At 47.9% G+C, this 27,508-nt stretch overlaps 1 protein-coding gene across 4 annotated transcripts in view; it reads right to left on the bottom strand.

Annotated features, from left to right (window-relative positions):
* Positions 1 to 27,508, bottom strand: part of ZNF341 (zinc finger protein 341) — a 55,491-nt gene that overhangs the window by 18,636 nt on the left and 9,347 nt on the right. Inside the window, exons 2-10 of one of the 4 annotated variants that reach the window (XM_021665821.2) lie at positions 26,915 to 27,025; positions 25,837 to 26,033; positions 22,680 to 22,829; positions 19,525 to 19,776; positions 14,783 to 14,978; positions 13,326 to 13,416; positions 10,126 to 10,319; positions 5,896 to 6,086; positions 2,328 to 2,536 (exon numbers count right to left, since the gene is read on the bottom strand). In XM_021665821.2, coding sequence (XP_021521496.1) covers positions 2,328 to 2,536; positions 5,896 to 6,086; positions 10,126 to 10,319; positions 13,326 to 13,416; positions 14,783 to 14,978; positions 19,525 to 19,776; positions 22,680 to 22,829; positions 25,837 to 26,033; positions 26,915 to 27,025 — 1,591 coding nt within the window. Of the gene's footprint in view, positions 1 to 2,327; positions 2,537 to 5,895; positions 6,087 to 10,125; positions 10,320 to 13,325; positions 13,417 to 14,782; positions 14,979 to 19,524; positions 19,777 to 22,679; positions 22,830 to 25,836; positions 26,034 to 26,914; positions 27,026 to 27,508 lie in introns of those variants that run through there. The other 3 variants (XM_021665822.2, XM_064382329.1, XM_064382328.1) reach the window with 3 other exon arrangements.

Below are 27,508 nucleotides of genomic sequence, written 5' to 3'. Positions count from 1 at the left end.
CCTATTCATCCTCCAAAATCCAGTTCAGATGTCATTGCTCCTGGGACAGCTTCTCTTAACCTGCCTCTCCCTGTGGTACTTCTATACCTTATAAACCTATGTGATAGCATTTTATCAAGTGATAGGGTGCATTTGTTTACGCACCTGTCTTCCTGAGCAGCCCATGCATTTTAAGCTCAAGGTATTTACTTATCTCTGAACCCCAGAAGCTCACCCAGGAGTTACAAGGGCCTCATTAACAGATACACCAAATCTCTGCAGGTACGAGTCTGTACAGAGAAGCAAAAACCATTCTAACAGGAAAATATTTGCTAATGAACTGGAAGGGGGCTCCAGACAAACACCACTCCTGGCCTTTTACTACTATCTACCCCCATGGGCTTTGTGAGACAGCTGCTCGCAGATGATGCAGGCAAATGCACAGCAAGATGACTGTGGATGGGGGATTTCACAACACCATTTAAGTGATGCTGCACATCTGCAGATACCACCACCCACAAAGGAGGACCCGGCAGATGGACCAGAAAATAACTGAGGCAGAGAAATTCAACAAGGATGATCAGAGGTCAATAGCTCCGAAGAGAATAACGTGAAGATCTTTTTTGTTGTTGTTGTTGGATACAGGAGTCTCTGTCGCCCAGGTTGAGTGAAGTGGCGTGATCACGGCTCACAGCAGCCTTAACCTCCTGGGCTCAAGCAATTCTCCCACCTTAGCCTCCTAAGTAGCTGGGACTACAGGTGCATGCCACCACACCGGCTAATTTTTCGATTTTTGTTGAGACAAGGTCTTGCTATGTCGCCCAGGCTGGTCTCAAACTCCTGGGCTCAGCCATCTTCCCATCTTAGCCTCCCAAATGCTAGGATTACAGGTGTGAGCCACTGTGCCCAGCCTCAAGGTGAAGATCTAAGGATAAAAAGCATGTGGCAAAACTGAGGGAGCCCTTCATCATTTCTGTCAAAGGACCCTCTTCATGACCACAATGGAAGACTGAAGTGATATAAATGATTATCAGAAGAAATTACCTTAAATAAACTCCATACTTTGGCTGGGCGTGGTGGCTCACACCTGTAATCCTAGTACTTTGGGAGGCTGAGGTGGGTGGATCACCTGAAGTCAGGAGTTGGAGACCAGCCTGATCAACATGGTGAAACCCTGTCTCTACTAAAAATACAAAAATTAGCTGGATGTGGTGGCGCAAACCTGTAGTCCCAGCTACTCATGAGGTTGAGGCATTGAGGCAGGAGAATTGCTTGAACTTGGGAGGTGAAGTTGCAGTGAGTGGAGATCACACCAATGCACTCCAGCCTGGGGAACAGAGCAAGACTCCATCTAAAAAAAAAAAAATCCATACTTGATCCACTCCTTGTTCATTCTAAGAATCAGCATATAAGCTGGGCATGGTGGCTCACACCTGTAATCCTAGCATTTTGGGAGGCCAGGGTGGGAGGATCACTTGAGCCCAGGAGTTCAAGACCAGCCTGAGCAACATAGCGAAACCCTGTTGCTACAAAAAATACAAAATTAGCTGGGCATAGTGGCACATGCCTGTTAGTCCCAGCTACTCAAGAGGCTGAGATGGGAAGATCACCTGAGTCTGGGGAGGCTGCAGTGAGCTGTGATGGTGCCACTGGACTCCAACCTGGGCAACAGGGCAAAACATTATCTCAAAGAAATAAATAAAATAAAAATAAGAATCAGCATATAGCTTCAACTTTAATCTAGTTTTATAGATTATAAAACAAATATATATTATGTTTATGATTTTTGCTTTTAAACATACTACTGTTCATTTTAGAATTTATTTTATTTTGTAGAGATGGGGTCTCATTATGTTGCCAGGCTGGTCTCAAACTCCTAACCTCCTCCTGCCTTGGCCACCTAAAGTGCTGGGGTTACAGATGTGGGCCACCACACCCTGCCCATTCTTTTTTCATTGTAAGAATTGGTGTACTGCTTTGACTGTAACCTAAATTTTGTAGATAATGAGTCAAAATAATACTGTCATAATTGTTTAGTTTGGAATGAAATGCTCAAACCTTTTTCTACTATGAACAAGGAAATATTGGTTCCTCTTTTTAGGGATTTTTTTTTAGGAAAAATGTCTGCCAAGACATAAGAATGATATAAGGAGAGCCAGCATCCTTTCTTCCACCAGTGCCAAAGCCCAGAACCCACTCTGCCAGGTTGCACCCCAGCCAGAAGCCTCAGTTTCTCCTTTTAAGTATCTCACTGGTCCTGAGCAGTCAGAACCACCAAGACCACAGGTCCTGGGCTCCCTGCCCACCCACCCGTCCACTCAGGGAGAGGGAAGTGGGAGGGCACATACTTGTAGACGGCGCTGTCCTTCTTGGGGCTATGCTGCGGCAGGAGGCTGTGGGAGTACTGGTGCACGCCCAGGTCGTACAGTGAGGGGAAGTCCTTGCTGCAGAGGTGGCAGCGGTAGCTCAGCTCCTCCTGGTGGCTCTTGATGTGCTCCAGAAATGTGTCGAGCTTTGGGAACGTCTGGGCACAGCTTTTGACCACACACTTGTACACCTTGAGGGAAAACACTGGGCAGGTGATGGGAGGCAGGAGAGCTTCCTCCACTGCAGCCCCTGGCCTGTGGCACTGACCTGGGACACTCTCTCTGCTCCCCTGCTGCTGCTGAAGCCCTGGGTTTTTATTTATTTATTTATTCTTCCCCCCAACCACCACCGAATGGAGTCTCACGCTGTCGCCAGGCTAGAGTGCAGTGGTACAATCTCGGCTCACTGCAACCTTTGCCTCCCCGGTTCAAGCAATTCTTCTGTCTCAGTCTCCTGAGTAGCTGGGACTACAGGCACCCGCCACCAAGCCCAGCTAATTTTTGTATTTTTAGTAGAGACGGGGTTTCACCATGTCGGCCAGGATGGTCTCAATCTCTTGACCTCGTGATCCACCCACCTCAGCCTCCCAAAGTGCTGGGATTACAGGCGTGAGCCACCATGCCCAGCCTATTTATTTATTTTTGAGACAGAGTGTCACTGTGTCTCCCAGGCTGGAGTGCAGTGGCACAATCTCAGCTCACTGCAACCTCCACTTCCCAGGTTCAAGTGATTCTCCTCCCTCAGCCTCCCAAGTAGCTGGGATTACAGGTGTGCACCACCATACCCAGCTAATTTTTGTATTTTTAGTAGAGACGGAGTTTTGCCATGTTGGCCAGGCTGACCTCAAGTGATCTACCCGTCTTGGCCTCCCAAAGTGGTGGCATTAGAGGCATGGGCCGCTGTGCCCAGCCCTTGGTTTTATTTTGATTAGAGGGTTCCCTCCTCTCAGCCAGTCATGATGGCCCTAATACCCTTCCCTCAGGCTCTATGTGGAATGGGTATATTTAGAAAAATTGTTCAAGAACTGGAAATATAGTGAAAAGATGATAGGGTACCCTTTCAATGTCATAATGGAATAGCAGCTCTCAAACTGGAGCAGGCCTCAGAATCACAGGTTGCTGGGGACCGCCCCCAGAGAATCTGACTCAGCAGGCCTGAATATGTGTACCCCTAATGAGGAATCCTCAGGGGATGCTGCTGCTGCTGGCATGGAACCTCACTTTAAGAACTGCTATCTAACGAGCCCACCTACAGCCCACCCACAGTCATCCCACTCTAGGGGAGGTGGCTACTTCTGACTACTTCCCACTGATTAGGACTCTATAGTTAAATTTAACTTATAAAAAACTGATCCAATGTAATTGATTTTTGTCAGGTAGAGAAGACAACCCCAAGGGTCATAGGTTTTGTTATCTTGCAAGACATTAACCAGATTTGTATGTAATTTAGCAGTCTGACTTCAGAATCTCTTTTTTTCAATGACAGTTATTAGGCATAGCTAGCTGTGTCTCACGGCCTCTGTTGAACAGGCTTTGTCTTCCTTCGGGTTCTCTCATTAATGAGTTAAGCAATATTTTGATTCATGTTCAGGTCTCATTTGTATGAGAAGTATGTTTTTAACATCTTGAAAATTATACTTTGATAGCCTAAGTCCTGGCTCCCTACACAATATCATGCACTCCTTCTACCTAAAAAAGTGAACCTTGATTTGCTCAGAATAGTAACATACCTAGTTAAAATACATGGTCCTGGCCAGGAAAGGTGGCTCATGCTTGTCATCCTAACACTTTGGGAGGCCGAGGCAGGCAGATCAATTGAGCCCAGGAGTTTGAGACCAGCCTGGCTGACACAGTGAAACCCCAATTCTACTAAAAATACAAAAATCAGCCAGGTGTAGTGGTGCACACCTGTAAGCCCAGCTACTTGGGAGGCTGAGGCAGGAGAATCCCTTGAACCCAGGAGGCGGAGGTTACAGTGAGCTAAGATCACACCACTGCACTCCAGCCTGGGCAACAGAGTGAGACTCTGTCTAAAAAAAAAAAACCAGAAACACAGACTGGGTGTGGTGGCTCACGTCTGTAATCCTAGCACTCTGGGAGGCTAAAGCAGTGGATCACTTGAGGTTAGGAGTTCGAGACCAGTCTGGCCAACATGGTGAAACCCTGTCTCTACGAAAAATACGAAAATTAGCCAGGTGTGGTGTGGGGGTGCCTGTAATCCCAGCTACTCAGGAGGCTGAGGCAGGAGAATCACTTGAACCCAGGAGGCAGAGGTTGCAGTGAGCTGAGATCGTGCCATTGCACTCCAGTCTGGACAACAAGAGCAAAACTGCATCTCAGGAAAAAACAAGAAGAAGAAGAAGAAAAAAAAAAAAAAACACTTGATTCTGGTTCTCTTGCACCTAGTGTCAGCCATGTGACTCCTTTCTAGCCAATGATATACAGGCAGTAGTCTTTGGGGACAACATCACTTCCAGAACACAAAGGCAAAAGCTTCCCAGGAGAAATCCCCTCTGCTTTCTGCGTTTGCTTGACTGGAATATGGATGGAGACATAGCGGCCATCCTGCAACCTTGGGATGAACCCCATAAGCTAAGAATGGCAGATCAGAAAGCTAGAAGCCTGAGTCTATAGGGACATATCTGACCTGCTCTATATAAGCCCAACACTGCCTACTTAGGGATTTCTTCTGATGCGAGAGAAATAAGCCCTATGAAGTCAGTTTTCTATTATTTGTACATAATAATGCATTCTCAAAAGATAGAGCACATGTACTGGCTTTGACTAAGGAGAGATCTACAAAGTGCTTCTGAGAAGTTTCCTTGCTCCTAAAAATGATAAAGAGATAACCCCTTTTTGCTCATGGATAACAGTGGGTCTAGACTGCTGCCTAGAGCTGCTGCCTAGAGAGAGTGACCACCGGCCAGACTGCAGTGGCTCACGCCTATAATCCCAGCACTTCCAGAGGCCAAGTGGACAGATCACTTGAGGTCAGGAGTTTGAGACTAGACTGGCCAACATGGTAAAACCCTATCTTTACTAAAAATACAAAAATTAGCCGGGCATAGTGGTGCGTGCCTATAATCTCAGCTACTTGAGAGGCTGAAGCACAAGAATCACTTGAACCCGGGAGGCAGAGGTTGCAGTGAGCCAAGATCATGCCACTGCGTGCCAGCCTGTGCAGAAGAGTAAAACTGTCTCAAAAAAAAAAAGAGTGCCACCATCCCAGGACAGAAGCACAAGATGAGCCATCAGGAGAGGACAAGGCCACACCCTGAGATGGCAGAGACCAGAGCTGGAAAGACACAGGGTCCTTTTACTGAGTAGAGTCAGCTGTCTCAGGCCTGGAGTTGAGTCAAAGTTTTCTGTGATTTGCCCCAAGGGTAACCTTACTCAACTCCATCAGCCCCCACTAGAATCTGACCCGGGGCAAACAGAGCCGTGGAAGGTCTGACTCGTTGACTCCTACCCCTTCCTAGGCAGCGTTCCCCAGCACCAGTGAAAGGCCGTGACTGGTGTGGTGTGGCCTTCTCTGCCACCACCCGCCTACCTGCTCGTTTTTATGCTGGGTCATGTGAGACTTGAGCTGGAAGTAGGTGCTGAACTTGCTGGGGCAGAACTGGCACAGGTAGGAGCTGTCGATAAGGACCACCTGCTTGGGCTCCGGCTTGTCTCCCTCATCCTCGCCGGTGGCGGGCAAGGCCTGGGGCTGTGGTGCACTGGGCAGGGGCTGGCCCAACCCTATGAAGAAAGCCGGGGAAGTCAGGACAAGGAGCCAGGCCATTCAGGAAGGACACACAGAACGCCTACTCCATGCTCCTCTGTGTTCACCTAGTACCTGCTCCCCACTTTGTGTCAGACTCTGTCCTAAAGTGTCACACTCATCTGGTGTGCACTGATACGGTCATCCCCTAGGTTCAAATACGGAAATACTTCCTTTCCTAGTGAGAAACAGCTACTGCTTCAAGCCTCCCTGCTCTGACTTTCCCCTCAGACACTACAGGCCTCTCCATGGTTGTTAAAAATTCTCAAGACCATCCTAGCTGTACTCATAATGCCTTCCCAGTCCCTTCTTATTGTAATCAACGGGCTGGGTACGGTGGCTCACACCTGTAATACCAGCACTTTGGGAGGCTAAGGCGGATGGATCGCTTGAGGTCAGAAGTTTAAGATCAGCCTACCCAACATGGTGAAACCCCGTCTCTACTAACAATACAAAAATTAGCCAAATGTGGTGGAAGGCGCCTGTAATCCCAGCTACTCAGGAGGTTGAGGCAGGAGAATCGCTTGAACCCAGGAGGCAGAGGTTAAAGTGAGCAGAGATTGGACCACTGCACTCCAGCCTGGATGACAGAGCAAGACACTGTCTCAAAAAATAATAACAACAAGAAGAAGAATTATAATCATCAGCCAGGCACGGTGGCTCACACCTGTAATCCCAGCACTCTGGGAGCCCAAGGCAGGTAGATCACCCGAGGTCAGGAGTTCAAGACTAGTCTGGCCAACATAATGAGACCTCATCTCTACAAAAAATAAACAAAATTAGCTGGGCATGGTTGCATGTGCCTGTGGTCCCACCTACCCAGGAAGCTGAGGTGGGAGGATCACTTGAGCCCGGGAAATTGAGGTTGCGGGGAGCACCATCGTGCCATTGAACTCCAGCCTGGGTGACAGAGCATGATCTTGTCTCAAAAAAAATTTTTTTTAACAAAAAAAGGAGTTCACAAGAGGGCACACAGTAGGACTACTTCCAACAGGAAGACTGAAGGAAGTTCAGATAAAAGTGGCCACAAGTTGCTTGTCCAGCAAAACACTCCCTTCATTACCTAGCACATGGCTGGCATTGCTCACCCTTGGAGCTACATGGGAAGGGCTTAGACTCTGGCCTTACACTGTCTAATACGGTGGTCCTGAGCCACAAGTGGCTACTGAAAACTTGAAATGTGGTACCAGGCATGGTGGCCCACACCTATAATCCCGGCACTTTGAAAGGCTGAGGTGAGGGGATCACTTGAGCCCAGGAGTTTGAGACCAGCCTGGGCAACAAAGCAAGACCCTGTCTCTACAAAAAAAATGTTTAACAATTAGCCAGGCACAGTAGTGCACCCCCGTCCCAGCTACTTAGGAGGCTGAGGCAGGAGGATCACTTGAGTCCAAAAAAAAAAAGAAATAAAGAAAGAAAGAAATATGATGTCTAGGCCCATACCCAGATGTGTGATAAGTATATATACCTACTTGTATATACATTATATACAAAATTTAGTAAAAAAAGAATATAAAGTATATCTAATCCTTATATTACATGTTAAAATAATAATAATGTTAATATATTGGGTTAGATACCAGGAGATGGAGGTTGCATTGAGCCAAGATTGTGCCACTGCACTCCAGCCTGGGCGACAGAGTGAGGAGTGAGACTCTAGCGCACACACACACACACACAAACACACACACGCATATATATATATAATATATATACCTGGTTAAATAAGATAATTAAAATTAATCTTTTTAAAAATTGTTTTTAATGTAGCTACTAGAAAATTTTATTTATTTTTTTTATATCTAGGAAGTAACTAACTTGCTTTTGATATTTCATGTATTTATTTAAGGTTTTTTTGCCACTAAAGACAGAACTTATAATTTTTTTTTTAAATAAATAGAGATAGGGTTTTACTATATTGCCCAAGCTGATGTTTTTCTTTTCTTTTTTTTTTTTTTTTTTGAGACAGAGTCTTGCTTTATCCCTCAGGCTGGAGGGCAGTGGTTCAATCTCGGCCCACTGCAATCTCCGCCTCCCGGGTTCAAGTGATTCCCCTGCCTCAGCCTCCCAAGTAGCTGGGATTACAGGCGCACACCACCGCACCCAGCTAATTTTTGTACTTTTAGTAGCGATGGGGTTTCACCATGTTGACCAGGATGGTCTCAATCTCTTGACCTCGTGATCTGCCTGCCTCAGCCTTCCAAAGTATTGGGATTACAGGCGTGAGCCATCATGCCTGGCTGAACATTTTAAATTACATATATTGTTCATATATTTCTGTTGGGCAGTGTTGCTCTAAACCTAGTAAGTTCTCAGTCTTCATGCAAAAAAGAAACTAAACTAATATCAGGGGTAGGATCGTTAGCTCAGGGACAAATGATAAGAATCCCACATGTATAAAGAGCTTTGGAGACCAACTGCCCACGGAGGTTGAATAGCTTTCAACTTCTCATCAACTACAGTGACTGCTTGGAGCAACATATAGAAAACAGCTTCTGAGGGGGGATGGTGAGGGAGGGCAAGGGTTGAAAAACCACCTGTTGGCTGGGTGTGGTGGCTCACATCCGTAATCCCAGCACTTTGGGAAGCCAAGGTAGGCAGATCATTTGAGGTCAAGGATTCGAGACCAGCCTGGCCAACATGATGAAATACATGGTGAAATACATGTTGGCCATCTCTACTAAAAATACAAAAATTAGCCAGGCATGGTGGTGGGCACCTGTAATCCCAGCTACTTGGGAGGCTGATGCAGGAGGATCACTTGAACCTGGAAGATGGAGGTTACTGTGAACTGAGATAGCAACACTGTACTCCAGCCTGGGTGACAGAGTGAGACTCTGTCTCAAAAAACAAAAAAGAAAAAGAAGAAAGAAAAACTACTTGTTGGTACAATGTCTAGTATTTGGGTATAGGTACACTAGAAGCCCAGCCCCCAGCACATGTACCCCCTAAATCTAAAATTTTTAAAATAAACGTAACTAAACATGGGAAAGGTAATGCAATGTGCTATGATTTTACAATGGCAACAATGTCACTAGATGACAGAAATTTTCCAGCTCCATTACAACTTTATGGGACCACTGTCACATATGCCATCTGTCACTCATGGAAACATCCTTACACAGCACATGATCATATAACCATGGTGGCTGTTAAATAGTTATTTTCTAATTTAACCATTATTTCTACTTTAATCAGTACACATTTTACCTAAGAAAAGACTTTCTTTAAATGTGGCACATACACACCATGGAATATTATGCAGCCATAAAGAAGAATGAGTTCATGTCCTTTATGAGGACATGGATGAAGCTGGAAGCCATCATTCTCAGCAAACTAACACAGGAATAGAAAACCAAACACCAAATGTTCTCACTCATAGGTGGGAGTTGAACAATGAGAATACAAGGACGCAGGGAGGGGAACATCACACACTGGGGCCTATTGTGGGGTGGGGGACAAGGACAAATACCTAATGTATGCGGGGCCTAAAACCTAGATGACGGGCTGATAGGTGCAGCAAACCACCATGGCACAGGTATACCTATGTAAGAAACCTGTACATTCGGGACATGTATCCCAGAACTTAAAGTAAAATTTTTTTAAAAAAGAAAGGGCTGTCTTTCATCCCCTATTTATTTATTCATTCATTTATTTTAATAGTATGGGCTCATAATTTTTTATGTTATACTAGTCTCCCCTTATCTGCAGTTTTGCTTTCCATGATTTTAATTACCCAGAGTCAACCATGGTCTGAAAATATTAAATGGAAAATTCCAGAAATAAGCAATTCATAAGTTAAAAAAAAATAAAAAGATTCTGAGGTGAGACCAGGCTCAGCCAAAAAAGAGTAGGTGATTGAATAGTGATGTCTGCCATGGGTATAGTATTAGAGAAATGCCACATATGTTGTATGTTTGGTCATGGGGGTTGCCCAAGGTCACACAGCTAGCAACAACACCTGTGAAGCAGCAGAAGAGAGGCGTGGGGAGCATGGCATTCCCTACTTCCACCCACCTGTGTTTTCCTCGTCCTCCTGCCTGCTGGGGTTCAGGGCCATGACCTGTACAGTCACACAGTTTGGAGACACGGTGCCACCACTGTGTCCTGGAGGCCACACCTTGTGGGTCTGCATGTGTTTCTTAACATTAGACTTCTGGGCAAAGGCACGGCCACATGCAATACACTGGAAGGGCTTCTCGCCGGTGTGGCTGTGGAAGAAAAGGCTTGTCAGTGCCCTCCTGCAGGAACGAGGACAAGGCCTCAGCCCAGGAGCTCACAGCCACCAGGAAGGCCCAGAAAGAACATCCAGATGCCGCTGGCCACCCTCTGACACCATGGAGACAAGCCCTCTTGCTGAGGCAGGCAGACCAGAGATGGAAAGACCCTGGGTTCTGGGTCATGTTACTGAGTTGCTCATCAACAAACCCTGGAGCCATCCTCCTCTGGCCATCCCATACTGTGAGATAACATTTCCCAATTGTCCAAGCCCATTTAAATGAGGACTTCTGGCCTGGCACAGTAGTTCATGTCTGTAATCCCAGCACTTTGGGAGGCCGAGGTAGGTGGATCACTTGAGGTCAAGAGTTTGAGACCAGCCTGACCAACATGGTGAAACCCCATCTCTACTAAAAATACAAAACTTAGCTGGGCATGGTGGTGCGCACCTGTAATCCCAGCTACTCAGGAGGCTGAGGTAGGAGAATCACTTGAACCCGGGAGGTGGAGGTTGCAGTGAGCCGAGATCACACCACCACACTCCAGCCTGGGCGACAGAGCGAGACTCCATCTCAAAAATGAAAAAACAAATGGGGACTTCTGTCATTTGAAGGAGAAAACATTCTCGTTGTCACAGCATAGCACTTGTACCACAGTTTAACATTTTTCTTCAAATCAACTCACTTCTTTAAAACTCAAAATAATTTTTTTTTTTGAGACAGAGCCTTGCTCTGTCATCACAGTGGAGTGCAGTGGCGCGATCTCAGCTCACTACAACCTCTGCTTCCAGGTTCAAGCGATTCTCCTGCTTCAGACTCCTGAGTATCTGGGACTATAGGCGTGCGCCACCATGCCCGGCTAATTTTTGTATTTTTAGTAGAGATGGGGTTTCACCATGTTAGCCATGATGGTCTCTATCTCTTGACCTTGTGATCCGCCCGCCTCGGCATCCCAAAGCGCTGGGATTACAGACGTGAGCCACCACACCCACCCCAACTTAAAATAATTTTATGGCTCACATATGTAATTCTAGCACTTTGGGAGTCTGAGGCAGAAGGATTGCTTAAGCCCAGGAGTTGAAGGTTACAGTGAGCTATGACCGTGCCACTGCACTGCAGCCTGGATGACAGAGCAAGACCTTGTCTCTAAAATTAAATAAATGAAAATAAAATAATCTTTTAAAAAAAGCTTCCTTTTGTTATTCTGTATGGAAAACCACTTGTCATAAAGCAACCAAAAAAAATGCAAGATCCAGAGCTACACTGTCCAATAAGGTAGACATAAGTCATATGGGGCTATTTAAATTTAAATTCAAGCCTGGCATGGTGGCTCATGCCTGTAATCCCAACACGAAGCCAAGATGGGGGAATCGCCTGAGCTCAGGAGTTCAACACCAGCCTGAGCAACATGATGAAACCCTGTTTCTACAAAAAATACAAAAATTAGCTAGGTGTGGTGGTGTGAGCCTGTGGTCTCAGCAGTTTGGGAGGCTGAGATGGGAGGACTGCTAGAACCTGGGAGATCGAGGCTGCAGTGAGCCAAGATCACACCACTGCACTCCAGCCTGGGCAACAAAGCAAGACCCTGTCTAAAAATAAATAAATAAAATTCATTAAAATAAAATACAAAATTCAATTTCTCAGTCTCACTAGCCACATTCCAAGTGCTCAACAGCCATGTATAGTCAGTAGCTACCATATTGGAGAGAGCCAATTTGAGCATTTCTTTTTTCTTTTTTTTTTTTTGAGATGGTGTCTCACTCTGTCGCCCAGGCTGGAGTGCAGTGGCATGATCTCAGCTCACTGCAACCTCTGCCTCCTGGGTTCAAGGGATTCTCCTGTCTCAGTCTCCCAAGTAACTGGAACTACAGGCACCCACCACCATGCCTGGCTAATTTTTGTATTTTTAGTAGAGATGGGGTTTCACCATGTTAGCCAGGCTACTCTCGAATCCCTGACCTCAAGTGATCCGCCCACCTCAACCTCCTAAAGTGCTGGGATTACAGGCATAAACCACCGTGTCCGGCCCAATTTGGGCATTTCTATCATTACAGAAAGTTCTATTGGACAGCACTAGTGTAGACCAGTTCTTAGCTGAGGTCGGTTTTGCCCTCCAGGAGACATTGGCATTTTTGATTGTCACAGCTGTAGGCTGCGGTACTCCTAGCATCTAACGGTTAGAGGCCAGGGATGCTCCTAAACATTCTATGATGCACACGTCAGCTCCCCACAGCAAAGAATAATGTGATCCAAAATCCAAAATGGCAGTAGTAGCAAGGCTGAAAAACCCTGGTCTAGATAGAAGCTGTTGCCAGCCATGGCTGGAATCTGAGGTTTGTTCTCTCTGTCTCTCTCTCCCTCTCTCTCTCTCTGTTATAAGAGATGAGCATGTATACTAAAGGTATTAAAGACCAAATTATACCAAATTGAGGTTTTCAAGGACTGAAATTACAAAGGGAAGAATTTTCCCACTATATCTTTCAGAACTTTTCAGCCTCATATCCATGAACCACCAAAAATCATCTCATGTACTAGTGCATCTCGCTGTGTGACAGACACTGAACAAGTCCAGCCTCCCCTTTCACAGATGGAAAAACCCAGGCCCAGCAGGGATCCCTGCATGCTTAGTCCGGAGTGAGCAGAGAGCCCGCAGAGTCCATTTGCAGAGCACGGCAGCCCTGGCTGGCCAGCCTGTTCTGCAGAGGGGAGGCCTGAGACAGCCCTGACATATCTGCGAAGCCCGCCTGGGTTCAGTGCTTTTCTTCCCCTACCGGCCCGTTCCTGACCTTCCCGGTCTCTGTGGACAGGTCCCACAGCTTTTACAGGTCCCTTCCACCGCTCCTGAGATAGAAGAGGAAAAACCATCCCGACCTGGACTACAGCCTGAACACCATGACATGGCAGGTGCAACCTGGGTCACCCCCCAGGCTAGGGGCTGAAAAGAGTCTCGCTTCCAGCACAGATGGCCCCAGCCACACCTGCCTCACTACGCATATCTACCTTCGGATGTGCTGCTGCAGGTCGAAGTTTTTGGTGAATGACTTGTCACAGTATGAGCACTTGAGTTTCTGAGCCTTTGGCTTCCCTGCAGCTGAAAGACAAATGGAAGGAGGGGACAATGAGGCTGGGGTACAGCTCAGGGCGCCAAGGGCAGCCTCTGGCTGCTGAACCTGAGCCAGACAATGCACACCCCAAGAAGTCTACACCCATGTGCAGGCTGAGGAGGAGACACAGGAGAGCTTCACAGGGACTGGGGAGGAAAGCCCAGGTCATGCTCTGGCTGGGAAAGTAAGACAAATCCTTTGAAGGCTCCCCTCTGCCCTATAATCAAATCTACCCTCTGCTGTGGCCCACAGTGCTCTCCATCCCCTAACTCCTGACAACCTCATCACTCCCTCCATCCAGGTGCAGTAGACTCGTAGCTAACCTTGCTAACCTTCAAAGACCTCAAGCATGTTCCTACCTCCGGGCCTTTGCACCTGCTGTTCCCCCTTGGCTGGAATGCTTGTTCCACAGATACCCACAAGGCTGCTTCCTTCTCCTCCTCACCCGAGGAGAATCATTTACCAGGCTCTCCCTAGTTATTCTCAATCACAGGACCCATTAGCCTCCTTCCTAGAGCAACTCAGAAATATTTATTTATTTATTTATTCCTTGTCTGTTTCTTCCATTAAACTGAAGGCAGAAGAAATCATAGACCAAGAGACCAGATCCCAGTGCCTGACACTGGGCCTGGCATACAGATGCTCCATACATCATTGTGGAAGGAAGGAAGGGTAGGAGTAGTCGACTGGAAAGCCCCTGAAAAATTCTCAGTTTCTCTCCTCTCCATCTGCTCCCTGCTCTGACACCACCTCCCAGCCCAGCCCATACTTAGCATCTGCATTAGGATGGCAGACACTACTGCTTGCCTAATATCCACTCTCTCCTTCACTCCTCACAAATCCCATAAAGGGAATATCAACGTCCCTAGCCAAAAGAGACACTTCCCAGCTTCTCTTGCAGCTAGGTATGGCCATGTGACTAAGTTTTCATCAATGAGATATAAGCAAAAATATCAAACAGAACTTCTAGAAGCTGGGAGAAGCCCCTTTTATCCTTCCCTTTCCCTTCTTCTTACTACCTGGAATATTAAATTGATGACCGGAGCTCCAGCAGTCATCTGAGACAATGAGGCATCAGGATAACTGATACCATGTTCTGGAAGTGGTAGAAACAGAAAGAAGAAACAGGGGTGCCTGGTGCCCATGCAGTCACATGATCCCCAGATTGTCTGCTTCTGGCCTTGATTTACACAGAAAATAAACAAAATTCTATCATGTTGAAGTTATTGCTATTTTGAATTTTCTATTACATGCAACCAAACTTGAACTACCATGAAAGGGAAGACCAGAACCAAGCAGCTTGTGGATCGGCCAATGCTGAGGAAAGATGCCCATGGCAGGCTGGGGGCCCACCTTCCGGGAGTCCCCTGGCACCTTTAGACCGTCGGGTCTTCAGCGTTGGTGGAGAGTCAAAAGTGGCCACCGTGCCCCCGGTGGCGCTGGTCATGGGGGCAGTGGGGTTTGGTCCTTTGGGTTTGAATCCCTGCTTGCCAGGGCTGTACACTGCAGGGCTGGGGTATACTGGAGCCTCCACACACTGGTTTGGCACCTAGAAGGACAGCACAGTCAGGGAAAAAGCCCTGCCAGGGGAGGGGAAGAGCTCCCAGCCAGGGGCACTCTCTCTGCCTCCCTGGCAACCTCAGCCATTGTCCCCTACATCACCATCACAGACCCTCCACCTGCCCCGGTCACCCAAGTCACTCCCAAGTCCCCTCAGAACTTCATGAAGCCAGGAGGCCAGAACAGCTATGGAGCCAGGCTGCCTGGGTTCAAATCTTGACTCTTCCACTTAGCACCTAAGTGACCTTAGGCATCTTTTAATTTCTCTGTCTCAGTTTCCACATCTGTAAAATGGGACTCATTATAGTACCCCTCTCATGGGGTTACTGTGAAGATTAAAGGAAGCAACAAGTAAAGGGCTTAGAACAGTGACTGGCACAGAGTGAGCACAAAATACACATTAGCTGTTATTATTGCCATGACTACGGTTTTTTTTGGTTTTTTTTATTTTTGAGACAGAGTCTCACTCTATCACCAGGCTGGAGTGCAGTGGCAAAATCTTGGCTCACTGCAACCTCCACCTCCCAGGTTCAAGCGACTCTCCTGCCTCAGCCTCCCAAGTAGCTGGGACTACAGGCTCACACCACCATGCCCAGCTAATTGTTTTTTTTTTTTTTTTGAGACAGAGTCTCGCTCTGTCACCAGGTGCCAGGCTGGAGTGCAGTGGCTCGATATCAGCTCACTGGGTTCAAGCAATTCTCCTGCCTCAGCCTCCCAAGTAGCTGGGACTACAGGTGCGTGCCACCACGCCCAGCTAATTTTTGTATTTCAGTAGAGATGGGGTTTCACCGTGTCGGCCAGGATGGTCTCGATCACTTGACCTCATGATCCGCATGCCTTGGCCTCCCAAAGTGCTGGGATTACAAGCGTGAGCCACCGCACCCGGCCATAATTTTTTTTTTTTTTTTTTTTTTTAAGACAGGGTTTCACCATGTTGGTCAGGCTGGTTTTTTGAACTCCTGACCTCAGGTGATCCGCCCGCCTTGGCCTCCAAAGTGCTTGGATTACAGGCGTGAGCCACCACGCCCAGCTTTTTTTTTTTTTTTTTTTTTTTTTTTGTATTTTTAGTAGAGACAGGGTTTCACCATGTTTGCCAGGACGGTCTCAATCTCTTGACCTTGTGATCCACCTGTCCCAGCCTCCCAAAGTGCTGGGATTACAGGCATGCGCCATCACACCCGGCCAACTACTCTTATCAATGGTTCTTTGCTAGCGTAAGAGAACCAGGTGGCTGGAAACTGTGGCTCACATCTGTAATACCAGCACTTTGGGAAGCCAAGGTGGGCAGATCACCTGAGGTCAGGAGTTTGAGACCAGCCTGGCCAACATGGTGAAACCCCATCTCTATTAAAAATACAAAAATTCACCAGGGATGGTGGTATGTACCTGTAATCTCAGCTACTCAGGAGGCTGAGGCAGGAGAACTGCTTGAGCCTGGGAGGCGGAGGTTGCGGTGAGCCAAGATCGCACCACTGCATTCCAGCCTGGGTAACGGAGCAAGACTCTGTCTCAAAAAAAAAAAAAAAATGAGAGAGAGAACCAGGAAGTCAGAGGGGTCTGTGCTCTCCCCAGCTGCTCCACTTCCTGACTGACAGTACCCAATGGCACAGTAGCAGGCTTCCCCTCACTGAGAACTGAAGCCACAAGAAATGACCACACGAATTCTGAGTCATTCAGATTTAGTTAACATTAAGCTTACATCCCCACCTGGGACATCATAAAGAATTCATTTTTTCAGCCTTTTTGTTGTTATTGTTGCTGTTTTTTGAGAAGGGGTCTTGCTCTATTGTCCAGGCTGGAATGCAATGATGTGATCTTAGCTCACCACAGCCTTGACCTCCCAGGCCCAAGCAATCCTCCCGCCTCAGCCTCCCAAGTAGTTGGGATGATAGGCACACGCCACCACACTCGGCTAATTTTTGTGTATTTTGTAGAGACGAGATTTCACCATGTTGCCCAAGCTGGTCTAAAACGCCTGAGTTTAAGTGATCCATCCACTTTGGCCTCCCAAGGTGTAGGGATTACAGGCATGAGCCACTGTGCCTGGCCTATTCATCATTCATTGGTCTTCCTGAGGTGTCCTACCCAAAATTTCTGGCCAAGCACAATGCTCATGCCTGCAATTCCAGTACTTTGGGAAGCTGAGGAAGGAGGATCGCTTGAGCACATAAGATTGAGACTAGCCTGGGCAACATAGGGAGAGCTCATCTCTACAAAATATTTAAAAAACTAGTTGGGCATGGTGACGCATGCCTGTAGTCCCAGTTACTCAGGAGGCTGAGATGGGAGAATCACCTGAGCCTGGGAGATCGAGACTGCGGTGAGCCATGATCATGCCACTTCACTCCAGCCTGGGTGACAGAGCAAGACTCTGTCTCAAAAAAAAATTTTAAAAAAGACTACAACTAAGCAAAAAGCCCAAAGTTGAAAAAACATTTCAGACAAACATAAATAAATAGAAAGCTACAGTTGGAGTAATAAAATCAGACAAAACTGAAAAAAGGTTTAAAAAACACTAATTATAAAATCTAGCTGGGCACAGTGGCTCACGCCTGTAATCCCAACACTCTGGGAGGCTGAGGTGACAGGCTCACTTGAGGCCAGGAGATGGAGACCAACCTGGGCTAAAGTGAGATCACCATTTCTAATTAAAAAAAAAAAAATCCCTCTGCAGCAATACCTTGCCTGGTTTCTATTTTCCTGGCCAAGCCCTGACCAATACAGCACTCCATAAATACTTGTTGGGCCGGGTGCAGTAGCTCACGCCTGTAATCCCAGCACTTTGGGAGGCCGAGGCAGGCAGATCACCTGAGGCCAGGAGTTCCAGAGCAGCCTGGCCACCATTTCTACTAAAAATGCAAAAAAATTAGCTGGGCGTGGTAGCGCACGCCTGTAATATCAGCTACTTGGGAGGCTGAGGCACGAGAATTGCCTGAACCCAAAAGGTGGAGGTTTCAGTGAGCTGAGATCACACCATTGCACTCCAGCCTGGGAGACATTGTGAGACTCTGTCTTAAATAAATAAATAAATATTTGTCACACGAATAAATTCACCTATCACTCAAGGCATTACTGAATAATTAATGTGACTGCCACTGGCATAGGCTCTTATTATCCTCAACAGCTCTTCTAGGAGAGTTCCCATTTTAGAGGAGTGCAAACTGAGGTCATGGCCCAATTTAAGATACCTACTCTAGGAGGACCACAGGCCAGGTGCTTTGCTAGGTGCTAAGGATGCAAAGTCTAATAAGACTCAGGCTCTGCCCTCAAATATCACCCTCATCTACATGGAAAATCAACAGCAGCAGCTCCCTCTGTGCTGGTCCCCACTGGGCTGGTCCCCTGACTACCAAGCCACCAGGATTATCTCAGCATCCCACTGAACTTTTTCTCAATTCAATCAATTCCCTAGAGAAGCCTGCTCTGTTCTCCCAGGATAGGGCAAAGCCCCTCAAAGCCCCTGAGAACATCACGTGAATGCCTTGCGGTGGGATCTTCCAACTGGTCTGGGCTCTCTTTATAAGGGACTACCTGACATGGGGTGATTCTGAGTTAGTGTGATTTCCAGTGCAGGTCGGTTGTTTCTGTCATAACCATCCCCTCTAGCACTGGTGTCTTAGAAGCTTCTATGAACTCAGTGCATTTTAAGTAGACAGCCTGTAGCTTAGAGCTCATGGGCAGGAAATTAGCATGGTACATTAATTGGATTATGGCCCCAATTCTTCATCCCTCCCCGTACCCATGCCTTTGCAGTGTGACTTTGCAGCTCCTCCCATCAAGAGGTGGCATCTATTTCCCTACCTGCTGAATCTAAGCTGGCCTTGTGATCCGCTTTGGCCAGTAGAAGTGATTCCGTGTTATTCACAAGCCTAAACCTCAAGAGGCCCTGGGCATTTCTGCCTGCATTTTTGCACCTCCACCATAGCCACGAGAACCTACTGGAGGATGAGAGTCACGCAGAACAGAGCTGAGACACCCCACTTGTCCCAGCCCAGGCCATCCTAGAGCAGCTGACAACCAGCCAACCTTCAGACATATGAGCGAGTCCAGCCAAGATCTGCAGAGTTGTCTAGCTGACCATGCAAACACGTGAACAATAAGCACTTTTGCGATACGTTACTGACGTCTGATGGATATTTCTTTCCCAGCAATAGCTAACTGATACACCTAGCTTATTAAAAACTGTCAGAGACACTTAGGCAGATAACTTTTTTGAATCTTTTTTAATTTTTTTGCCCGAAAAGGCAGGCAATCTCGGACTGTTCTGAGCATTACCTGCAGGCAGCTTATATTTCTGCTACAACCTGTACTCCATTTCACCTTCTCATGGCTGGCATCTTACATCTGTGGGTTTGATACTTTGATGAAAGTCCTTCTCCCCATGATGTGGTACACCCCATGAAGGCCAGGACTGGGTTTAGTCTTCATGGTATCCCCAGCATAAGACCTGGCACACAGCTGGTGCTCAGGACAGGTCCAGGTTGCCCATGATGTCCATGACTAGTGTTCCCTTCCACCCTGCCCCCTCTGCTCACCTCCAGGGGTGGGTAGGGCTGCATCCCCAGCGCCTGGATCTCCACGGTTCCATTCCCAGCCAGGGGCGCAGCAGCACTGTACACCTCCACCACACCATTCCCTCCAGGGTTGGGACGCCCAGCGGGGCCTAGGCTCTGGGGTGGAGGTGGTGGGGGCTGAGGTGGTGGCGGTGGGGGCAGTGGTGGAGGAGGCGGAGGAGGGGGTGGAGGCTGGGTGAGGTAGCTGGGCACGGAATGCATGTTTAGGCTGCTCTGAAATCAGAAAAGAAAAGTGTTACAGCTTCTTGATACCAGCTGTCTTACTGTCAGGGAGGAAGGGCATTGGCTTTAGCCAGCCAGGTGGAAAGAACAGCTACTCACTAGGCAGCTCTGGGGAGGGGCTAAGAGGGGTTGGGGAAACAAAGTCATGGGAGAATTCAGAGGAAGCCTTGGCTTGGTGCTGCTATCCCTCTTCCCTATGAAAGTAGGCAAAAATGACCTAACTCACACAGAAAAGAGTTAATAGAGCAGCCTAATGTTGCTGTCTTAAAAAGGGCTTTCTTGCAGCACCAGCTTGTGACTGGGATCTGAGAACCTGGCTTGTGGGACATCTCCTTTGTTGATAAGGCTTGTTTTGCCCACCTGGGGCACTGTTCTATTGTACCAGCTTACGTAGCCTATCTGGACAAAAATGGGATTCATGGTGAACACTTCCTTCTCTTCTGGGAATCTGGAATTTTGGTCATGATGACTGGTCAACTATATGACCAGTCCCTAACAGAAACCCTGACCTTGGGCCTGGCGCAGTGGCTTACGCCCGTAATCTCAGCACTTTGGTAGGCCGAGGTGGGTGGAATCCAGGAGTTCGAGACCAGTCTGGGCAACATGGCAAAACCACATCTCTACTAAAAATACAAAAAAATTAGCCAGGCATAGTGGTGCATGCCTGTTGTCCCAGCTACTCAGGAGGGTGAGGTGGGGGAATCACCCAAGCCCAGGGAGGTGGAGGTTGCAGTGAGCCAAAATCGCACCACTGCACTCCAGCCAGGGCAGTTGAAGTAAGACCCTGACTCCAGAAAAAATAAAAAACAAAAAAAACAGCCCTGGCCATGGAGTCTTAAGTGTGTTTCCGCAGGTAGAAACACGGCACACATGTTGCTAGACTTCATGGCTGCAGGAAGAAGTGTGTTTTGTGCAACCTCTCTCCTCCTCCCCAAGACAGAGAACTCTGGATTTCTACAGATGCCACCAGATGCTGTCTTTTTCCCTCGCTGAACTTGCCATTTGTCCCTTTGCTGTAATAAACCACAGCCATGAGTACAACCACCTCTGAGTCCCGTGAGTCTTTCGAGAGAATCATGAATGTGTGGGTAGTCGTGAAACACAGCCAGTGACTTCTAGAAATTTATGCTACAAAAAAAATCAAGCAGGTGGGCAAAGACGTCTATACATAGATAGTGACTCCAACCATTTTCATAACAGCAAAAACTAGCAATGACCTACATGTCTATACATAGAAACTTGGCTAAATAGAAGACAGCCCTTCCATATGGTGGAATCCTTTGCAGCTATTAAAATGATGGTGATGATGGGTGCAGTGGTTCACACCTGTAATCCCAACACTTTGGGAGGCAGAGGCAGGAGGATTGTTTGAGCCCAGGAGTTCGAGACCACCCTGGGCAATGTAGCCAGACCCTGTCTCTAAAAAAATTTTTTTAATTAGCCAAGTATGTTGGCACACGTATGTAGTCCCAGCTACTCAGGAGGCTGAGGAGGGAGGATTGCTTGAGCCCAAGAGTTTGAGGTTACAGTGAGCTATGATCCCACCACTGCACTCCAGCCTGAATAACCTGAGTGAGACACTGCCTCAAAAATTTAAAAAGAAAAAACAAAACAACAACAACAAAAAACATGATGATGCTGATGAGCATTTCATAAAGAACACGGAGTCCTCCTTTTCACTGCTATTCCTTATGTTCCACAGTAAAATATGTTTGAGGAAAAAAAGTCTCTGTTGAGAAAAATCAAAAGGATTTCTATATGGCAGGAAGAACCCAGGGACACAGCAAAGGGAGAAGTAAAACGCCTCCACCTTAGGCTCATTTGGCCGCAGATCCTTTTTGTATTAAAAAAATCCCGGCCAGGTGCAGTAGCTCACACCTATAATCCCAGCACTTTGGGAGGCCAAGGCTGGAAGATCCCTTGAGCCCAGGAGTTCAAGATCAACCTGGACAACAAAGGGAGACCCCCATCTCTACAATTTTTATTTTTAGTTCCAGGAACTACTATGCATTTTCTGTTTCTCTTTTTTTTTTTTTTTTGAGACAGAGTCTTGCACGGTCGCCTGGGCTGGAGTACAGTGGTGCGATCTTGGTTCACTGTAACCTCCACCTTCCAGGTTCAAGAGATTCTCCTGCCTCAGCCTCCTGAGTAGCTGTGATTACAGGTGCCCACCACTACACCTGGCTAATTTTTTGAATTTTTAGCAGAGATAGGGTTTCACTATGTTGACCAGGCTGGTCTCAAACACCTGACCTCATGACCCACCTGTCTTGGCCTCCCAAGGTGCTGGGATTACAGGCGTGAGCCACCGCACCTGGCCCGCATTTTCTGTTTTTCTAATGGACAGGGGAAACTTGTTAAGAATAAAAACAGGCCGGGCGCAGTGGCTCACGCCTGTAATCCCAGCACTTTGGGAGGCCAAGGTGGGTGGATCACTAGGTCAAGAGATCGAGACCATCCTGGGCAACATGGTGAAACCCCGTCTCTACTAAAAATACAAAAATTAGCCAGGTGTGGTGGCACACACCTGTAATCCCAGCTACTCAGGAGGATGAAGGAGAAACACTTGAACTCAGGAGGCAGAGGCTGCAGTGAGCCGAGATCACGCCACTGCACTCCAGCCTGGGCAACAGAGTGACACTTCATCTCAAAAATAAACAAAAAAAGGTCAAAACAGCTGGACTGAACCTACAAAGCCCCACACATTCTGGGTCCCACCTAGATGCAGCAGTTTCCCCACCTATAGCAGAGCTGGACAAGGGGGAAGCTGACACCCCCCTCGGCATCAGGGAGAGCTGGGGCCAGGCCCCCTTTATTCTACAAGATTCTGAATCTGCAGGAGTTAATGTGCAGGTCTGGAATCAAGACACCACGAGAAGCCCACGCCTTCTTACCTGCACAGGTGGGGGGCCCTGGGGCATGGGCTGGTCCAGGGATGTGAAGGCTGACATGGCAGACATGAGCACGTCATCGCTCACCAAGATGTTCCCCTGTACCAGGGTCTGGATCAGTGGGGATGGGGGCACTGTGATGTATGTGGAGATCTGGACAGTGAGAGAGAGAGACTGAGTGAGAGAGAAACAGAGAGAGAGACAGAGTGTGTGTGCACATGTGTGGACACATCTGAGGCTCTGTAAGTCAGCCGAGGAGGGCATGATGCAAAAGATCCAGGTTCTGGAGTCCCACAGACTTGGGTTCTATTTCTACCTCCACTGCTCCCTGCTATGTGACCCTAGGCAAGTCACTCTACGTCTCTGTGCCTCCATTTAATCATCTACCAAACAAGAAAGATAAGGCCAGTCATGGTGGTTCACACCTGTAATCCCAGCACTTTGGGAGGCTGAGGCAGGTGAATCACTTGAACTCATTTTGGGAGGCTGAGGCAGGTGAATTGCTTCAACCAGGAGTTCAAGACCAGCCTGGGCAACACGGTGAAACCCTGTCTCTACAAAAAAATACAAAAATTAGCCAGTGTGGTTGCACACACCTGTAGTCCCAGTTACTTGGAAGGCTGAAGTGAGAGGATCACCTGAGCTCAGAAAGTACAGACTGCAGTGAGCCATGATCGCACCACAGCACTCAAGCATGAATGACAGAGTGAGACTCTGTCTCTAAAAAAAAAAACAGGCCAGGCGCAGTGGCTCACACCTGTAATCCTAGCACTTTGGGAGGGCGAGGCAGGTGGATTGCCTAGCTCGGGAGTTTGCAACCAGACTGAGCAACACGGTGAAACCCCATCTCTACTAAAATACAAAAAAAAAAATCAGCTGGGCATGGTGGCAGGCGCCTGTAGTCCCAGCTACTCAGGAGGCTGAGGCAGGAGAATCATTTGAACCTGGGAGGCGAAGGTTGCAGTGAGCCGAGACTGCACCACTGCACTCCAGCCTGGGTAACAAGAACAAAACTCTGTCTCAAAACAAATGAGGAGAATAATTCACATCTCTCTGCAAAGTACATACCCTATGATTCAGTAATAATACTTCTTTGTATTGGCCGGGCACAGCGGCTCGCACTTGTAATCCCAGCACTTTGGAAGGCCAAGGCGGGTGGATCATGAGGTCAAGAGATAGAGACCATCCTGGCCAACATGGTGAAACTCTGTCTCTACTAAAAATACAAAAACTGGCTAGGCATGGTGACGCATTCCTGTAGTTCCAGCTACTCAGCTGAGGCAGGAGAATCGCTTGAACCCAGGAGGAAGAGGTTGCAGTTAGCAGATTGTGCCACTGCACTCCAGCCTGGGCAATAGAGTGAGACTCCATCTCAAATAAATAAATAAATACTTCCTTGTATCTATCCTAGAGAAACACCGAACCCACGTCCACAGGAAGTCCACAAGTATCTTAGGTCAAGAAGAATATTCGGTCTGGTGTGGTGACTCATGCCTGTAATCCCAGCACTTTGAGAGGCTAAGGCAGGTGGATCACTTGAGGTCAGGAGTTCGAGACCAGCCTGGCCAACATAGTGAAACCATGTCTCCACTAAAAATACAAAAAGTAGCCAGGCATGGTGGTTGGTTGCCTGTAGTCCCTGCTACTCGGGAGACTGAGGTAGGAAAATCACTTGAACCTGGGAGATGGAGGTTGCAGTGAGCTGAGACTGTGCCACTGCACGCCAGCCTGAGCAACAGAGCAAGACTTTGTCTCAAAAACAAACAAACAAACAAAGATGGGGTGAGGGGAATATTTTCTACTAGCAAAACTCATAGTCAAGCAGTGAGAAAATACAATGAATGAAGATAATGTTCCAAAGGGATAAGGAAAGAAAAGGAAGCCAGTTGGAAATCTGACCCCTTGACCTGGCATCCTGAGATATGCCCAGCCTCCTTTATGAGGGATCCTTTAATCTTTCTATGAGCCCCCCACCCAGGGTGTCTTTGCTCCAGAAGCATGTGTTTGGCTGAGGACTCTGGAAGCTTCCCCAGATGCCTGCAGCCTGGGCCTCTCCTCTGGCCTCCCGACTTGGAAGTCTACACTGTCTACTTCGTCACTGCCTCCATTTAAAGGTCGGCAGGCATCTCAACTTTAACATGCGCAGCTGAGCTCCTGACATCCCCCGAAAACCTTCTCCTCACAGCCTCCTCCCTTGAGTTAGTGGCAACTCTAAATCAGGAGTCCCCTGGGACCTTTCTTTATCTCACATTCCTCACCCAATCAATTCACAATCTCTGTCCGCAACACCTTCAAAGTGCTTCTAAAATCTCACGCTTTTTCACCACCTCCATTGCCAACATGCTGGTCAAGCTACCTGCATCCACTGCCTGGATCTGTGCCACAGTCCCCCAATCTGGTCTCCTGGCCTTCTCCCTTGCCCTCCCTCAAAACCTATTCTCTATCCAGCAGCCAGTGTGACCTGATTAAAGTCACTATGTCCCTCCTCGGCTTGACAGCCTCCAATAGCTCCCATCTCATTCTCAGTGAAAGCCCCAGGGCCCACACGATCTGCCAAGACCCTCCTGCCGCCCCTCCTATCACCTCCCACCTTCCTACTTACTCACTCAGCCCCAGCCACTCTCACCTCCTCCTAGTTCCTGGAACAAACCCACTCCTGCCTCAAGGCCTCTGCATCTGCTGATCCCCGAACCTGGCTCCTGCTTCCCCAAACCAGCCACATGACTCATTCCCTGGCCTCCTTAGGTCTATCTGGTATGTTCTTCCTATTAAGTAACTGCAGAAATTAAATAGTACTATCATTTTGGATTTTTAAAATAATAATATATTATCTACTTATTATTACACGACTTGATTTTTCATACAACACCTTTACCTGCTATATAGTACTTATTCTTCCTGCTCACCTCTTCACAGAGCCCTTCCCCAAGCACCAGAGGCAATATGGCAAAGCCTCCCACCCCCATCTGGCATCCCCTATCTCTGCATTTAACATGCTGAAAACATACATGTGCACTATCCATCCCACCCCACTCCACAAGGGCAGTGACTTGGTCTGTCTTATCCATCACTATAGCCCCAGTGCCTGGCACAGTACCTGAGCATGATAGGCACTCAAAAGAGACATGCTGAATGAATGAATGAACAAACAAATGAATACCTGGCGATTGGCAGGAGGTGGGGCCTGCTGGACCGCTGTGGGGACTGCTGAAGGTGTGTAGATGCTGTTGGTGGCCAGCGAGACTGTGGCCAGGGCGGGGGTGTGCCCCTGGCACTGTTCCCGCTTGTGGGTCATAAACGCTGGCAGTGAGTTGAATTGCTTCTTACACTTCCCGCAGAGAAAGACATCCTCGTCATCTGGGGTCATACCCACAGGGTGGTGGGAAGAGGCCACAGACAAAGGTAAAGTAATGAAAAAAAAGCAAGAATATGTCAAGGGGCATCACAGTGTGAAATAGAACTGTGCTGACCACAGGAGCAGCAATCTGGGTGACACGCAGGTGTCAGGTATCAACCATGTGCTTCCTAGGAGCTTTCAAAACCACATAGGTGGCCAGGTACAGTGGCTCACACCTGTAATCCCAGGACTTTGAGAGGCCAAGGAGGGTGGATCATCTGAGGCCAGTAGTTCAATACCAGCCTGGCCAACATGGTGAAACCCCATCTCCACTAAAAACACAAAAATTAGCTGGACATGATGGTGCATGCCTGTAGTCTCAGCTACTCGGGAGGTTGAGGCAGGAGAATTGCTTGAACCTGGGAGGCAGAGGTTGCAGTGAGCCTAGATTGTGCCACTGTACTCCAGCCTGGGGGACAGAGTAACACTCAGTATCAAGAAAAATAAATAAATAAAAGAAGAAGACCCTTACAGGCCTGGTGTGTAAACAGGAGAAACTCATGCTCAGCCTATTATTTCTACAGAAGAGAGGCTGAAAAATCACTTCCAGGGCAAAGGCACAAACATTGTTGTAAGGCAGCAGGGCCCTTAGCCATTCCCTGCATCATGACCCCATCTCCCCACGTTTACTAAGCAGTTGAGAGCTGGTGTCCTCAGAGCTAAGCAGAGAAAGGCGTCAGCCCAGAGATCCAGGCTGGGAGGTAGGGGAGAGGGTTCAGACTCCAGAGCACGTCCTGGGGCCCACAGCAGGCATTTCACTCCCACAGCCCAGCACGAGCTCCACCTACTCTTCCTGGGGAGCCACTCACCCTTCCACTGGTGAACTTGAACAGATACTCACCCAATGTCTGGATGGCAGGAGGCGCGTTGACACTCTGGCCTGTTGGATCAGGGACTGCTCCTTGGCCATCCAATAATGACTGGACAGCCAGAACGGTCTGATTGTCCATTCCTGAAAAAAGAAATGCAGCCTCTTTGGAAGGCAGGCCCAGCATCGTGCTCTGACATCACCCTTATAAGCCAGACCTACAGCAAAACCCCTGTGGCGGCTGGGTATGGTGGCTCACACCTGTAATCCCAGCACTTTGGGAGGCTGAAGCAAGAGATCACTTGAGCCCAGGAGTTTAAGACCAGTCTTAGCTAAAGATGACTGCCCAAAAAGAAAAAAAAAAAAAAAAAAGCCAAGCACAGTGGCTCACGCCTGTAATCCCAGCACTCTGGAAGGCCGAGGCGGGTGGATCACGAGGTCAAGAGATTGAGACCATCCTGGCCAATATGGTGAAACCCCATCTCTACTAAAAATACAAAAATTACACCCTGTCTCAAACAAGACAAAACCCTGTGGCAAAGACGGCTGACTATGCCCCAATATACATTCTCTCCTATTTCCATTGTGATAGAACCCAAGATTTTGGGATGGAAAGATGGCCCCCCA

The sequence above is a fragment of the Aotus nancymaae genome, unplaced genomic scaffold (assembly GCF_030222135.1).
Source record: "Aotus nancymaae isolate 86718 unplaced genomic scaffold, 86718_ANA_hifiasm-v0.15.2.pri h1tg000029l, whole genome shotgun sequence".
Classification (NCBI taxonomy): Eukaryota; Metazoa; Chordata; class Mammalia; order Primates; family Aotidae; genus Aotus; species Aotus nancymaae.
This window is presented reverse-complemented; position numbering and strand designations above follow the sequence as displayed.